This window comes from Calypte anna, chromosome Z (assembly GCF_003957555.1).
Source record: "Calypte anna isolate BGI_N300 chromosome Z, bCalAnn1_v1.p, whole genome shotgun sequence".
NCBI classification, from domain to species: domain Eukaryota; kingdom Metazoa; phylum Chordata; class Aves; order Apodiformes; family Trochilidae; genus Calypte; species Calypte anna.
In genome coordinates this window covers 57,505,229-57,521,792 of record NC_044274.1, presented here as the reverse complement: position 1 = coordinate 57,521,792, position 16,564 = coordinate 57,505,229, and the positions used below count along the sequence as shown (strand labels likewise).

The 16,564-nt window shown below is 35.3% G+C and overlaps 1 protein-coding gene across 1 annotated transcript in view; it reads left to right on the top strand.

Annotated features, from left to right (window-relative positions):
• PRR16 (proline rich 16) overlaps nucleotides 1-11,497 on the top strand; it is a 93,408-nt gene extending 81,911 nt beyond the window's left edge. Inside the window, exon 2 of the mRNA XM_030467669.1 lies at nucleotides 10,659-11,497. Coding sequence (XP_030323529.1) covers nucleotides 10,659-11,417 — 759 coding nt within the window. The 3' untranslated portion in view covers nucleotides 11,418-11,497. The remainder of the gene's footprint in view (nucleotides 1-10,658) is intronic.
• The last annotated feature ends 5,067 nt before the right edge of the window (nucleotides 11,498-16,564 follow it).

Sequence of the window (16,564 nt, the reverse complement as noted above, 5' to 3'; positions counted from 1 at the left end):
AACTCCTACCCTCATGATACCACTGGTCAAGCTTTGAACAGAGAGTTCTCTCTTTTTTGACCCATGTGCCAGAGCTTACACTTTCTACTTAAATAAATAAACTTGTTTTGAAATATCTTACGTCTTTTAAAAAACTAAATACTAGTCCTTAGGGTTATCATTTTAAACTTTAAAATAATTTACTGTACTTACTTTTTCTTTAGACATTTCAGGATTGCTTTATTTTCAAGTACAGATATTTTCCACAATTTACATCACTCTCCTGTATTCTTACCTTAGTGTACATGTCTTATGTACATGTTTTATGTATCTGAAACCCAAGTATCTACATTTGCAGCTTATATTTAATTTTCTAGTAGGGCAAATCCTGTCTCTAAAGGTCTAGGTCTCATTATTAAAATATTATGAACATTACATATATAATTTTCTTTTCACTAATTGCCCAGAAAACAAAATTATTATTTGTTCAGTGCTATCTGATTATGTTGTATATAGGAGTAGATAATATCTATGGTAAACTTACAATGCATAAACAAAAGTTCTGTTGTTTATAATGACTCATGTTCTTGCTAGCCATGTTCTGATGAATAGTAGGACTTCAGTTGTAATTGAAATAAAGAAAATAAAGATAACCTCCATAGGACAGCTGCAGAAGCAGGCACTTCATCTGCCTTCCTGGTGCTTCTCTGTGCATCCTGCCAGTAGCACTGGAAAAATTCCACTCTTTGCATCTCAGGATCACTTCAACATAATACGTACAAAACATTTCATTCCTGCTGCCACTAGTACTGCTACTACCAGAAGGGATTGGGAATTAAAAGGACTGCACGTGAAGACTCTTCTAAGTGGATTAGTAATGTGGGTGGCAATCAAATAAATTATTTAGTACCTGAGGGACTGCATAATTAACCTGAGCAGAAATTGTGCTGTTTGCATGTTATATATTAAAAAGAAAGAAAAGAAAATTAAAAAGAGAGATGGAGAAAGAAGGATTCATGTCTTGTAAATTCCAGATGATAATGTGAAAGTAAGGTCCAGCAGACAGAAAACAGCCTCTTTTTCTCTTTTCTCCATGAGTTTTAGATCATATTTTTCTTCTATTGTCACAGTCAGTAGAGAAATACAAATTAACATATATAAATTTCAAATGAATATTCCATAGCTTTTTTATCAACATGGTAGCTCAATTAAAAATGCATTGTAGGTAATCCAGTACCAAGAAGTCTGCAGCAGCCCTTGAATCTTGACTGCAGCTTGCTGCCCAGCATGGCTTGGGCAGGCGATCGCTCTCCCACACTACAAAGCACTCTGTTTTGCAAATCTGTCTGGAAATTATTTTCTACCCTCTGCATACATTTAGCCTACTACTGCAGTGTCATGCTGTAATGCAGTTATTCCTAAACTGAGGGAAACAAACTACTTGAATTTCACTTTCAGTCTTTAATTTATACTTGTAACAAGTCAAAAGTAACTGCACAGAAGGGAAATGAATGCCACAGAGCAGAGGCATCTAAACTGAGTACAAATGAGTGTGATGAAACCACAAGATGTAAAAAAAAAAAGTGTTATGGTACCAAGTACACCACGTAACAGGTGAAATGGTCATTTCTCTTTTACTCTTTCAGTAATTCTTAGTGTGTAAGTACATTACAGGCATAAAAGACTCAGCCTCTTTGCAGGTGCCACACGAGCAGAACTCTTTGCTTGTTATTAACTACCTGATGTACCACCAGAAATAGAATAGGAACAACGTCTCATAATACACAAATCATGGGTTAAGGGAAGAAATTTATTAGTCATTGCTTGAAAAAATGCACATGTAATTGTGTTTTGGCACACTCAGAAACAATTACCTCAATTACCTCCTTCAAAAATGATGAAAATATCTGAGCTACAGATTTCCTAATTATTTCTGTTAGGTTGATTAACAGAATAAATACTAGATTTGAAAGCAAAAGACTTCCTCCATCTTAACAACCTCTTAAAGATGTTAGATAAATGTTTTTAAGACTCAGGAAATAGAATGTGTGACTCAGTGAAAACATTAGTTGTAAATTCTGCTCCATTACCTTTGTTCCCCATGCATCATTAATTTGTTATTTGTTAAATTTTTTTTTTTATTGGAAGGCAGATAGAAATCTTTCTTGATTACATACAGCTTTAACTATATAAGGTAAGCAACCATCTATGTAAATGTGTAGCATTACCACATTATTTACTTTGATTTTTTTTTTAAACAGCTGTAGTGACAACTTTTATATTATGCTAATGTGAATATTTTATTTATGCTAAAAATTTTTAATCATGTTATTTTTTTTTTAATATCCTTAGCTACACTTTACTCTCATTCAGTGTTTAAAATAAATATAAAGCTGTAGTAATGAGCTGACAGGATCTAGATATTTGCATAAGGGAACCATTTTTTTAATCTATTATATTGTTACTAGTTTTTGTCAGATAATTAGCATATTGAATTAAAAAAGTGGTTCAGGAGCACTGAGACTGAACAAACAACTTCTATGGTATGTATATAGTACCAAGGATGAGATATAAGCTCCTTATTTTTATATTTCCCTCATGCACATGCAGCATTTTATTGAAAGGAATCTGAGAAAAAAATGTTACCCATAACTACTATGATAGAATGTTCTGTGACCTTTAATTAAATTCCTTAAGTACGCTGTGATGCTGTGTGAGCAGAAGTCATTTAATTTGGAGTGACTAATAATTAAAAGGCAACCAAGTATTCATTTCCAACCTATATGGTTCATAGCAATTACTTTCTCTAGTGGCAGAGTTCAGCTGATTTATTACTAATATTTATGGGTGATGTAAGCTCACCATGGGCTATCTCCTGTTGTGGATTCTGCCAAGTACATCCAGATGGAAAAAGACAAATGGAGTCTCAGGAAGCCTTCAGTAAGGTCAACATTCCAAGATCTTTTCTGTTCTGTCATTTTTGGAACAATGTCTACAGCACACTTCCAGAAGTCATCAGCAGCTCACTGAAGAGCAAGAGGGAGAAGGCAGCTTACTCATTTTAATTACTCTCAGCTGAAAGAACTGTACAACATTTTAATAAACATCACTATCAATTACATTGTTTTTCTCCAGGCAGATATTTTAACCCATTTTAACCTATATTTTAACCTAACCAAGCATAAAGTGAAGCTTGCTCTCTCAATGAAACCATACCAACAGAAGGACTATTGCAAGTATATATGAAGAAAAAAAAATGCTACTGCTTTAGAATTTTTGTCACTGTAAAAAGTAAATGGTGCTGTCACTTCATTTAAATTTGCTTTAAACTTTGGATTTTTTCAAACTTTTAATTATAATAAACTTAATGGACTGTGCCATTTTGGGTCCTGTTTTGTAGTGAAAAGGACTGGTTAGAAAGGTGTCTGCTAAGCTAAACCCTCCAGTTCTGTTCAACTCTACTGAAACTCTATTTTAGCAAGTGTCCAACAGTCTTGGAATTAGTACTTAGTGTAAATTCTTTGCACATTTCACTTGGGCTTAAATGTGGCTTTGGAGCTGTAACAGAAATGGTCCTGAAATACTATAATATGTAGGCCACCTAGACTCAGAGTAGTATTTCACTAATAAAATTATTTCAATCAAAAAAACACACCAGCCCAACATATGGTCTTGAAAAAGATATATTGGGTTTTCTTGGGGGATATCTTTTTGGTTTTGAAACAGGAGTGTTTTAAACATTTATTTTTGGAGTTTCTTGCAAACTGTCTGAGAAAGAGGAAGGATGTTGATTAATACTTTGCCTAGTGAGGTGTTTTATTTAAAAAGAGAGAAGTATACCCAGTGCTTAAGATTGGAGTTACCACAAAACAATTACAATAGAATTGTTTACCAACTTCTCAGAAGATTCCTTTGGGTGTGCTGGATATTTTAAATTCTTTTTCAGAGCTGCAATGTTATTTAGGGCTTTTATTAACAATAGCTGTTACTAATGTATCCAGAGTGTACTAGGAAACTGTTTATGTGGTTAGTGAGGCATTTTTTTCTAACCCTACAGAGAAACTTTTAGTCTCTAAGGTAAGCATTAGTAGTTTGGGGAAGCACACACTCTAAGGAAATTCTACATGTTCATATTAATAGTTAAGAGCTTAGACAAATATTTGCATTCACTCAAACTAATGTAAAGTCACTTTAGTAGTCACTTTTAACCAATGTTTATAGCAGATGTTGTTACGTAAGGACTAAAATCTATCATTTTATGGTACTCCATTTTGAAATGTTTCATAATACTTAATTCAGAAAAGACTAGAAGTAACAAGAATGCACAGACTAATTATTCCTTAGTTTTTGTCAACTCGCAGCTATTTTGAATTTTGTTACCTGTTTTGAGAAAGAAAAGCAGTAGCAAGCCACAGCTTCTAAAATGTTGATTTAGAAAGATACATTTAATTCAGAAGACACACCAAGGTCTCGTAGCTCTAGAATTCTTTGTCCTCTTTATACTAAACAAAAGAGATCCATGCATTATGGAAATATGTATGTAAGTATTCTTTTGAGGTTTTTACAAGGAAGCCTTTTTATTCACATATGCACTTAATCACTGAATGCTAATTAAGAATTTGTCTTTTGAATTTCCTGATTTGTGCCAATGACTTTAGAAATATTTACACAGAAATAGTTGATCAAATTTGTGTTTACTATGTCTAGATTCATCCTTTCAGTGTTTTCTCTTTCATTACCTAATATCATAAACAATTCAGTTCTGCTGTCTTTTTGTTTCCAAAAATATAATTTAGAATTCCACAAATTTAGAAGAAAATGTATGAAACCCAAATAAAGTAGTTATAAACTCTTCTTATTGTGGCTTTGCATTTTTAGCAATATTATGAAGAGTAGATTTCAGTGTCCCTATAAAGAAAATGAGCATTACTTTCATGAGCTTTATTAGTCGTAGAGAATATATGTAATGCATGCTTTAAGCCACACTGGAGAAGAAAGAAGAAAAAAAAAAATGTAATTGACATCAGTATAACAATAAAGGGGAAAATGCTGATTTTCTGTTAAGTTGCAGTTTTCTTTGTAAGCCATACAAAATTAAACTTGCACTATTTTTAAATTTGTAGTCGTCATGAATTTCTCCAGTACTTGAAAGTGCTTTTTTTGTAGTTTTGTCATCTGTCAATGTTGAGAACAAGCTATGCCAGATTCACTTCCTGCTCTTCGAATATGTTCTTGAACAGCTCTCAGCTAACACTGCTTCCCATAGAGATATGCATCATAGCATCATACTTCTTATTTCAAAAATGTGGATTGTTTAACTATGCTTGCACAGTTTTGGTGCAATTATTGTTACAACAATAATGTTGACTGCATTATTATGAGCACGAGAGGGGAGCAAAGGAAAGGCAAGTCTGATAACTTGGAGTGACACTCCTTTTTCATCATTGTCTGTGTTGCAGTTTATCTTCCAGCATGAGTACTTAGCCATGTGTGAAATCATTGCACTTCCTTACCAGAGTTAAAGTAAGTGTAACCTCTCTGTGTTTCTAGATATGACATAAAACCATTTAATTCCTTATGCTTTTGCAAAATTAATTTCCTATATTGCCAAATAGAGGATTATGTGCATATTCCACTGGAAGTGTAAAGTTAAATGTTATTATGTAGAAGAAATGTTGACTTATTTTAGCTACATTTTTAGAACAGTTTTGTTTTGTTTTCCTTTGCTTTGTTTTTTTGTTTGTTTCTTAACGAATATTCTTTGAACTTGCTTTTTTAGAAAGGGATTTGTTTGCTGTCTTAGGATTTCTGTCTGTTTATCATAGTCTTATCAAGGTTCTTTTCTGTGTGACAGGAACTTTAATTATACTATTCTACATCCTGTGAATACCTGCTGCATAGCTGTCTTCGTCTCTTTCTCTCTAATTTTTCAATCAGTGTCCTTAGCAGACTTCATGCAAAGGGTACATAGTACACATAAGAATTACTGTGGCTATGTTAAGTTCTTAAAGGAGAACTTACAGCAGCATACTGCCTTTTCTATTACTTTTTTTTTTATTCCTTCATGGAAAAGAAGCCTTTTTCTTTTAAGATTTTGAATAGGGACTTCCCGGTTTGCTATGCAGTGCTTTCAGCATGATGATAATGAGCGTTTACAGTCTTTTGCAGATTCCCAAGAGTGCAGCATATTCTTAAATTTACATATATGCATTTACATTCAGCCTTACCTGGTGTTTAGTCTCCTTCCAGATGTCAGTTACTGTTTAGTAAAGGTTGTAATTGAAGACAGTGTATTTCTGAATTAATTTATGTAGTAGGAGTAAGGTTGGATCAAAGACTATATAACACACTCCAAAGGGTAGCATGAGTTTGCTGAAATTACTAACCTGTTCCTTAGCAAAAACCCCTCTGGTGTATGAAAAACTGCAGAAGGGTTGGATTTCGGGGTTGTGGGTTTTTTGTCATTTTGGGGGTTTTTTGCCTATTATTTATGGTGTTAGGATGTATTCATGTTTGCTTTGGGAGGTGTTTATCTTTTGTAGATTAACACTGACAAGAGTCACAACTCATCTTGCCCTTTGCATGTGCTGCAGGATGGGTGAGTTAACTGAGATGCTACTGTAGGAGTTGTCTCCTGAAAGCTGAGTTTTGAATCTGCCTAGATGTGTATATTAACACAAATATCTGATTAATCCTTATTGCTATGCTAGAGTATCTCAGTGTTGATGTAATTAATTATTAATGCAGCTTCAGGTATGATGCTGCTGCTGGATGCACTCTAAAACTTTTAACTTAACATACTAGTGGTGGCAGAAGGATATATAGATGTATCCAGCTAGTTCAGTTTTTGCTTTGTTATGTAAAATTACTACTCTTTGTTCTACTGATGTTAATCATAAATTTGATTAAAAAAAAAAATCTAAGCCTGAAAGGGCTTGGATAGCTATGGTTTTACAAAAGAGCTTTACAGAAGTGTTATGCAAGCCCATGAAGCCCATTGTCTGTAAAATCCTCTGTGTTTTTCCTCAAGCAGATAGAGTAGGTAGTCTATCTGTATAATAACGGTGGGAAACAGCAAGATATCGCAGATGTTAAAAGCCTACATGAGTTCAGGAAAAAATAGGCATGTTCATGGTAGACAACTATATGAAGATCTACCTAATGCAAAATTTGTTAAGAAGCTTGAGTTAGAAATTGTTTGAGACTGGGATAAGATTCTACAGAGGTATTTCTTTGTGACTTTTGTATTGCTGTATTCTTGCCATGGCACTAGCTTTTTTTAGTTTTTCACATTATTGTACTAAGTATACCACTTGTTTCTCCTAGACCAGTTCTTTTTTTGTTGTTGTTGTTGTGTATATTTTTTTGTTTGGGGTTTTTATGGTTTTTTACATAGAAAACTTTATAAATGCATTTCTAGACTAAATTTCATTACATTTCTCCTTGATAGGGTAGCTGTGTTCACTGGGGTTGGAGATAGGCACTGTATAAAAATTATCCATAGCAAATGCAGAAGATACAACCATAGATGACTAAATATGGAATATAAGCACATGCGAATAGCATCCTACTCTGATGTTATGCATCTTAAACTGTAGAGGCAGTTTCTAGGCACTGTTAGTAGACACCTCTTTCACCTGTTCAGGATTTAAGGTGAAGACTTGGTGGGGAAAAAGATCTTTTTGTGTCCCTAGTTACACTGAATATTCATTTTTGCCAACACAAGAGTAGTAACAACACAGGAAATGTTGAGGTAATGTGACAGGAAGGTAAATAGTTTGACTATCTTAAAGTTTCCTTTTGTAATTATAGCAGGCAAGCAATTTCTTGTAGGATTAGAGATTAGAGATGCAGTCACAAGGTTAGATCTACTGACATAGCATGTTTCACAGTTCCTTACTTTAAGGCAAAGAGAAGGCTCTCTCTGATATAGCTGACTTTTTTTTTTTCCTTTTTTTTTTTTTTTTTTATTCTTTTTGTTAATTAACATGTTTCTTCTTCTGGCTTATGATGTAGTTAATTTTTGCATGTGCAGTGCAAAATTTGTCAATGTCAAACTTTTCATATTTTTAGAATTGTTCAAAAAAGTGAGAGCATCTCTTTTCTGCAGTTCTTTTCTTTCAGCCCAGGATGGCCTTCTGGGCTGCAAGCACATGGCTGATGTCCAACTTTTATTCCACCAGCACCCCCCAGTCCTTCTCTGCAGGACTGCTTTCTAAAAGCTTCTCTCCCAGCTGGTATTGTTAGGATTGTTGTGACATAGGTGCAGGTCTGTATCTTTGATAAAAATATTAAACAGTACAGTACCCAATATGGGCCCCTGGCGACACCACTTGTCACAGGTCTCCATCTGAACTTCAAGCCATAGACCTCTCCCCTCTGGATGTGATCTTCCAGCCAAGTTCCTTACCCACTGAACAGCCCACCCATCAAATGTGTATCTCTCCAACTTGGTGAGTAGGATATTATGGGGATCTTGTCAAATACCTTACGGAAGTCCAGGTAGATCACATCAGTAGGTCACCCTTTGTTCACTGATATAATGACCATCATAGAAAGACACAATGTTCACAAGGCAGGATTTGCCCTGAGTAAAGCCATGTTGGTTGTCTTTGATCACCTCCCTGTCCTCCATGTGTCTTGTCAGACCTAGGAGAATCCACACCATGATCTTCCCATGCACAGAGGTGAGGCTGACAGGTTGGTAGTTCCCAGGGTCCTCCTAGCTACCCTTTTTTTGAATAGGTGTAATGTGTCCCTTTCTAAAGGCACCAGGGACATCCTTTTACTGCCACAACTTTTCAGATACTATGGAGAGTGGCTTGGCGACTACACCAATTCCCTCAGGACTCTGAGATGCCTCTCATCAGGTAGCTTTTAATACAAGTGGTTTTGGGTTTTGGAGAAAAATTCATATGTTAAAATGGAAACTGGAGTGCACCATATTATTGGGCTTTGAAAAGTGAATTTGAGCCATTTTAGCCTTGTAAAGAAAAACCTTGTAAAAGTTATTTTCAAATGTATTTAAAAGAACTCTTTCTGAATCTGTTATCTACATGTTTTCTGTTTTTAGGAGAAAGAAGGCACTGAACTGAATTGTTGCATATGAATTTTTATGAGTTTTATATTGCATAGCTCTTAGCTACAGTATGAACAGTGGAAGCTAAAGTGCTGCTTCATTCTGTGGTGCTTTTGCTTTCATTATTTACTGTTTACCACTGGGCACATAAGTGAATTACTGCTTTTACTGAATAAAAAGTTGCTGCCTTCAGCAATGACATCCATTTTTTTGCAGTTAACGTATGGTTTATGCTCCTCAAAAAGAGGTGTATTTAGAAGTCATTAATATTAGGACCGAATTATTGAAAGCAGGGAGTAGAAATGAAGAGACAGTAAGAAGGATTGATTCACTGACAGAACTGGAGTGGCAATCTAGTTTCATTTCAGATACATTAGGATGTATCCCCTCCACCTGTCTGTCCAGAACATCACAGATCTCCCATAAGGACTCCCAGCAGTGGCACATTATTTATTCATGCACCAAAGCTAGCAAAAAATAATATTTCAGCTACTGATTACCTTAGGTGAGGTAATGCTGCTGTGTGGATATTAAGGGTTAAGGGGATTAGTTTTTAAATGTGTGCTTCATCTCTGTGGTGTGTCTTGTGGTCACCTGGCTATTATAACTACAGTTGATCAAACAGGTTCATAGTGAAATGTAGTTTTCATGAAGAGCTTTTGACTGTCACATGGCAAATTTTGCTATCTTGTAAAGGCACCATTGGTTGCACATTCTAGTTTAAAAGGAGTTTAAAAGGAGTCTGGTAGACTGTAGTAGATCTAACGCTGTAAAACCTACAAACAGAAATACAGGGGCTACAGGAAGCCTTGGAATAAAGTGTGTGAGTTAATAAAGGTTGTAACTTCAGAAACCAAGCACTTTTCCTCTTTTCTTGCAACAAATGCTATTTCTGAGTTTCTTCAGAGGATCTCAGATCTTAAGGAAAATATTCATAAAGGGAAATAATACAGTATAATAACTGAAGAAAGTTGCTTGATGGTACCTTTTCTATGTTAAAATATGTCAGAAATGACATGTACCAAACTTATGATTGTGAGTGTATAATACCATTTATACAGAGGTTATTTAAATCTAGATAGTGTGAAAGGTCAGAGCTAAAATATACTCTGCAGAAGATTTGAATTCAGAAGCTGTCATGTAGAAACTAGAGTTAAATAATTCAGTCTCCTCTGGCACTGGAAGGCAAGGCATAATATTGTAGGATTACAGTTCATGTACAATGATATTGCCAAGTAAACCTTAGAGGGAAAGAAATGGAGTTTCATTGAAGAGTGTTTAAAGTTATATTTCTTTTGTATTTGGTGATAATCTACTAAGCTAACCATCCATAATGTTGTTGTTGTTGTTGTTGTTATTATTATTATTATTATATTATTGTTATTGTTATTGTTATTGTTATTATTATTATATTATTATTATTGCTGTTGTTTTTACTACTGTTTTGGCAAGAAAAAATAAATAAAGGTAATAAAATTAAAATAATGAGGATGCTTTGGTTATGGGAACTGAAACAAAGCTAATAATGGAGTCTTTTTGCTTTCCAGTGCCTCCAGTGGGGTAAGCATTTCTCACTGTTTTCACTCTGGCTGTTGTGCAGGTGGTTGACCAGATTGACACGCTGACATCTGACTTGCAGCTGGAGGATGAGATGACAGACAGTTCCAAAACGGACACACTCAACAGCAGCTCCAGCAGCACAACAGCTTCCAGCTTGGAGAAAGTCAAGGTGCGGGGCAACGCACCGCTCATCAAACCCCCTGCACACCCCTCTGCTATCCTCACAGTGCTGCGGAAGCCAAATCCACCCCCACCTCCTCCACGACTGACACCCATCAAACGTGATGAGCCTCCCAGGCTGCCTCCTGCAGCCAAACCTGTCAAGACTAATGGTACCCTACTGCGAAATGGGGGCTTGCCAGTCGGGCCCAGCCGTGTCCCAAATGGGGATATGTGCTGTATGCCGAACAGTAATTTAGAGAAAGTTGCAATGCAGCCTCTGATGCACAGACCTGAGAAAGAGCGGTGTTCTCAGCCAGGAGCGAGGGAACGGGTACGATTTAGTGAAAAAGTGCAGTACCATGGCTATTGCCCTGACTGTGATGTTCGGTATAACATTAAAAACAGGGAGGTGCACTTGCACGGTGAGCCTGCCCGTGCTGTGGGAAAGCTGCCCCACCAGTGCCCACCCCTGCCACCTCCACCGCCTCCTCTGTCTCCGTTTCCTCTGGAAAATGGAGGGCTGGGAATAAGTCCCAGTAACAGCTTTCCTCCTCCAAGACCTGCAACTGTGCCTCCACAAACTGCATCAAAACCCCAGAAGACCATCTTGAGAAAATCGACCACTACAACAGTGTGATGTATGCCACTTGAAACAACTCTGGTTTTTTCCTATATATAAACATAAATAGGTAATGAGCACTTTCTACTTCAGCAATAAAAAGACCAAATGTATTACTCCCTCTGTCCAGTGAAGTGGCATAAAAATCCCATGGTAAGTATAAAGAGGAATGCTTGTTGATTTTACTTTACTCACCAAAAGGTGTCATTATGGCAAAGGATGCTGAAAACTCTTCATGGTTTAGCTCCCAAGCTGTAAATGTCTGTTGCAGCTTCCGATCTGCAGCATCATTTAAAACAGAGAAAAGACATTTCAGTTTGAAAATACTGAGTGGTAATTTGTGATATATTTTGATCTACTTACAAAAGGTTATAACTTGTGCTTCTGGGTTTTGAGAAACTTTCTGTTTCTAGCAAGTATTTTTTTAAAATGCCATTTGACAAAGCAAAATAGAGTGCCATATAACAGCTTCTATTATACTTCTTTGCCTCACTGCTTGGGCAAAGGCATTGTGTGTTGAGCAGTGCAATAGGAGCTAATCATTCAACTTTCAGGCACCATGGTCTTTGCTGTGGAATCAAAGAAATAATTGAAAGGTATGTTGGTGTGGCTTTGGAAAACTGGATTATCTCTCATTTTATTTCTCACTTGCTTAATGTGCCATACCGTGGTGAAGTACACTGTTTTCAGATGAGCAGGGATAGTCCTATCCAGTTCCCCCCTATTTGTCCTGTTCTATCTGCAAAAAGCTAGAAATACTTTATCTCCTGTGTGATGGCAGTAGACTAAAACAACAAGGTGCAATTCTACATTTCTTACAAAGCTTTGGTCTGGTGCAAATCTCTTTCTGAAAGCAGAGAAAATTTTGCCTGAGGCCTTCAGGGACATCCACTTAATTCAAGTAAAGGGCTTTGAAGCTGAAAAGCTCTTTACAGTTATGAAGCATTAACACACAAAACAAGATATTTTACATGTTATCACATTTTGATGGTGAATCCAATTAATATTCTTACTAGTTGAAACACAAGTTCCCAGTGCTTTTAATTATTTTGTGACAGAACATTTTTTTTATTCTCACAGAGAATTGTTGATACCTAGAGTTAAAATACATCCAACCAGTGAAGAAAAGGTGATAATTAATCTGTTATTTATAAAAGTTGTGCCAAATTAATCTCAAATAGCCCAAAAGCAGATGCTATATAAAAGCAGTATGTTTTTTTTCATCTGAAATGTAAAATGTACTCTATGGCAAAACAGAGAAAACAGATTTTTAATTTAAATTTCCATTTACATGCATTAATAGGTAATAAATTGCAAACAAATCTTTAAGCAGCTTACATGTATATAACTTATAATACATTTATAGTATTTAAACAAAAATTTTAAGAATCATTACAAAAATGTCAACAGATAGCAAATCTTTTAAAATGTTTGCAGGAGACAAAGTTTATGCTTTGTGCAAATACACGTGTAGGGTCTAAACCTTCATGTTGTATACCTTGCATAAAAGTGGCAAAGCAAGGAAATCGCTTAATCGTACCTCCTCTACATGCTCTCCAGGTACTTTTCATTATAAACTTTACATTTTGTGTTGTTTGACTGTATCATGAGAGCTGTTGCTTAATGAAGTCCCAGCCCTTGCAGGAGGAGGCAGTAATTAGGTCTGCATGTGTGCAAGATTTTGGCTGCCAAATAAAGTTTCTGTGTGCAGGGTTCTGCTCACGCCCTAGGATTCCACAGAATCTCCCTTGCTCACACATTGAAAATCACATTTAAAATTACTGGAGTAATGTGTGAACATGTCCACATTACATATCTACCAGTTTTTCCTTTACAAAGAAAATATTTACTGTCTATTTTACTTTATGATACCAGTTTTTACAAGCTAGTCTAATGTTTTTCCTTCTTGAAAGAACTATTGTGTACAAGAAATTATAGGATAATGCAAATCAAAATTTGCATATTTTATATAAAATATATTTTCCTCTTAAATTTTTTTTTCCTCTTAAATTAGAGAAAATAACACTGAATAATTTTAGGAGCGAAGGTCTTCTGCATGTTTTACCTTGCTTGGCTCAATTTTTCCAGTATAAACTCACCTGTGATATTGGAGCACAGTGTATCTTCTTTGGATTCTGCTGCCGAGTTTGTCAGAATCTCATAAATTTGTTAGTATGTCCAAATTATATGTTGTGCTATATTGACATGCATTGATATGTATGTAAATTGCGGTTCTCCTGCAGTGTTGACTGTTGTCAGCTCTGAAAAATTTAAGCAGCATCTGACTTAGCATCTTGCTATTTGTCCTCTCTTTCAGAGACACTTTCTTGTCTCTTTCCCCATATATCCTGACTACCCTTTCTCTAGCTATTTCCCTTCTTTGTGTGTTTCATGGTGGAAACAAAAACAAAAGATGCAGCTTTTCAAATGCAGTACTACTTTTTGCCAGAAGTGCAGTTTCCAAATGTGAAGGAAATACATTGTTTTTCTGCAAAGTTTGCTAACCCAGGCTTTCTTTAATTCATCAAAATGTTCCAAGGACTCTGTTAAATCATGCTATTGAATGTTGAAACAATTGTTCTGTTCTAATGAGAACATCCCTGGCCTGTGTCCTATTTTAAATTATTTTAAACATTATTAACATTTTCATGTTATTAACATAAAAGAATAAATTTCAGGTTAAAACAGGTAAACTAGCAAAGCATAGGAGACAATTAACTTTAAGCTTTTCAGCACTGTCGGGAAATGTCTAATAAAAATGACATAAGAAAGAATGTATCTCTACCTTAACCCAGCTATGTTTTTTACATTTCTATTAGGAAGGTAATCTCCTTGAAGGATTTTTTAACACCTAGAACACGTTTCACACCTTACTGAGGAAAACAGTATGAACTAACCAGTTCTGGACAGAAATTGTCTGCCTTGTAAATGTAAACATAGTATCTTTTGATTATATTTAGAGTTTTGCAAAGATGTTAATACCTGGAAAACTGAAAAGCCAGAAAAAGTACTCAGAGCTTTAATTGAGTATCTGTCATCATTTCAGATTGCTTCTCAGTTTTGATTCCTCAAAGGCTTTTTAAAGTTTTAATTGTCCATACCTAGTCTTCTTAATTGCAAATAGAAGGAGATGGTGGTTTATGTCTATTTAATAAAGGGATTTGGTTTAGGAAAATGAAAGAAGCAACGTAAATGTCTTCATTTGTAATAATGGCACTGATTAATAAATATTCTAACATATGGATGCTTTTTAAGAAAAAAACATTAGGAGAAAAAAACCCAATGACAATCCTTTTTAAGGATATAAGGTAAGAATATTGAAAAAGATGATGGCTCTTTTTATCACCTAGTAAAAGTGAGTGTTTGTCATTGACTCTTATCTTCTGTAGTTAAGCCTTTCATCTAATCATCCATTGTTCACATATACAAGAAAATATTCCAAGTCTTCATCTTCCTTTTATTATGAAATCAATATTTTATTTTAAATGTTACATGAAGTAAGTAAAGTAGACCACAACTCTTGTTGAATTCCTTCAGATAACTTGATTATTGCTTTTGAAGCAAAGAGTGCAGTATGAATTCTTTAAATACCAGAGAGAGTTGTGTAAGCCTTCTGGACCTGCTCAGATGTCTTTATTTCCATGTTCTAATAATGGCTTTCCTTTCAGTAAAACCCCAAATTGTCATTTTACGTGTGGAGATATAATCATGCTATGACTGCTTCTCCACTTGTCTGATTTACTCTTGAAGTAGGCTTGAGTATTGGGCACATATTTAAACAGAGGCAGCATTTCTCATGCTTAGTTTGCATATTTGCTACAATCCATGCTTTTTCAGAGGGGGGGGACAGGGCTGTGTGTAAATGCAAAAAACTGCTGTTCAGATTTGTCATAGTAACAAAATCATTGGGCTTAGAGCTGCAGTAAGGTCTTCCTAAGTTAGATATGCACCAAGTCATGTGGTAGATGAAATTTCTATGGTAAATGATGGTAAGAACAATGTTTGGAATACTTAACCTGAGAAACATTGGCACTTATTGAATAACCATACTGTATCCTGCTAGCTGGCTCACTACCCTGCAGCACAGTGCATGCAAACTGAAGTTCAGTCTTGTCTTTAGTAGCAGTTACATGGAGATGGCTTTTAAGTGAAAAAACCTATCAGGGTTTTTACCTCACTTTCTGGTTTTGTGGTAGACAGGAGTCTAAGCACAAGTTTGCTGGACAGGGGCCCCATGATCTGTTTTTTGTTTGTTTGTTTGTTTGTTTGTTTTTTCTTCACATTTGTTCTTGTACAGCAAAGTCCTATTGTTACTAGATTGTGGAAGGATTTTTTAAAGAAATTTCATGGTACACTGTATCAATCAGCTGTGCTGTTTTATTTTGGTGTCTAAGCCTCTGGTCCATGGCTGTATTTAGGTTACCCTGTGTTTTGTGATGCTGAATCTTTGGAAACTTTCTTACGATTCTGAATTGGTCTCCTGTCAGATTATAAAACAGGATGAGAATCTCTCATGCAAGTATGACCATGAGAACCTATAAACTTTCAGATTTTGCCTAACTGTTTTTGTTATTGTAGGATGGTGCATCTTTTATAATTAGAAATTTGTTTTTATAGGTAGATGAGAAAAAATTCAGCTATAATCCAGCAAAAAATGTAGGACATAAATTGCACCTGTTAACCAGCTGACAGCATTGCTTTGAACAATGTGTAAGAGGAGAGCAACTCTACTGTCTTGTTTGTAGAAGATAAAGAGTGGAGCTCCAGAAAATAATGCATCATCTCCTCAAGAGAAAAGTTTTCTTTCATCCTGGGAAATTGTATGTCTATACAAAGGCTTTTAAGGAACTAAGCAGTTCAGTGTTAGTTGTAAATTATGACAAATTATGTAAATTATAGTAAGAAATTGTATTTTTATAACTTTTTTTTTATCTCTGTTCTGTCCCTTTTTGTCGCTTACCTTATCTTTTTGACTAAATTCTTTTGCAATCTTGCAAACAATAATAGGGAAAAAAATCACAAGAACAGACTATTAATAGGTCACTTAAAAAAAAAAAAACAACAAAAAGGAACTTTGAACATATATGTCTGAGTATATTCTTCAGCAGTACTTGTGTGATGATGACTGTATCAATCTGTGCCTTTTTTTTTTATAAGGTTATTAT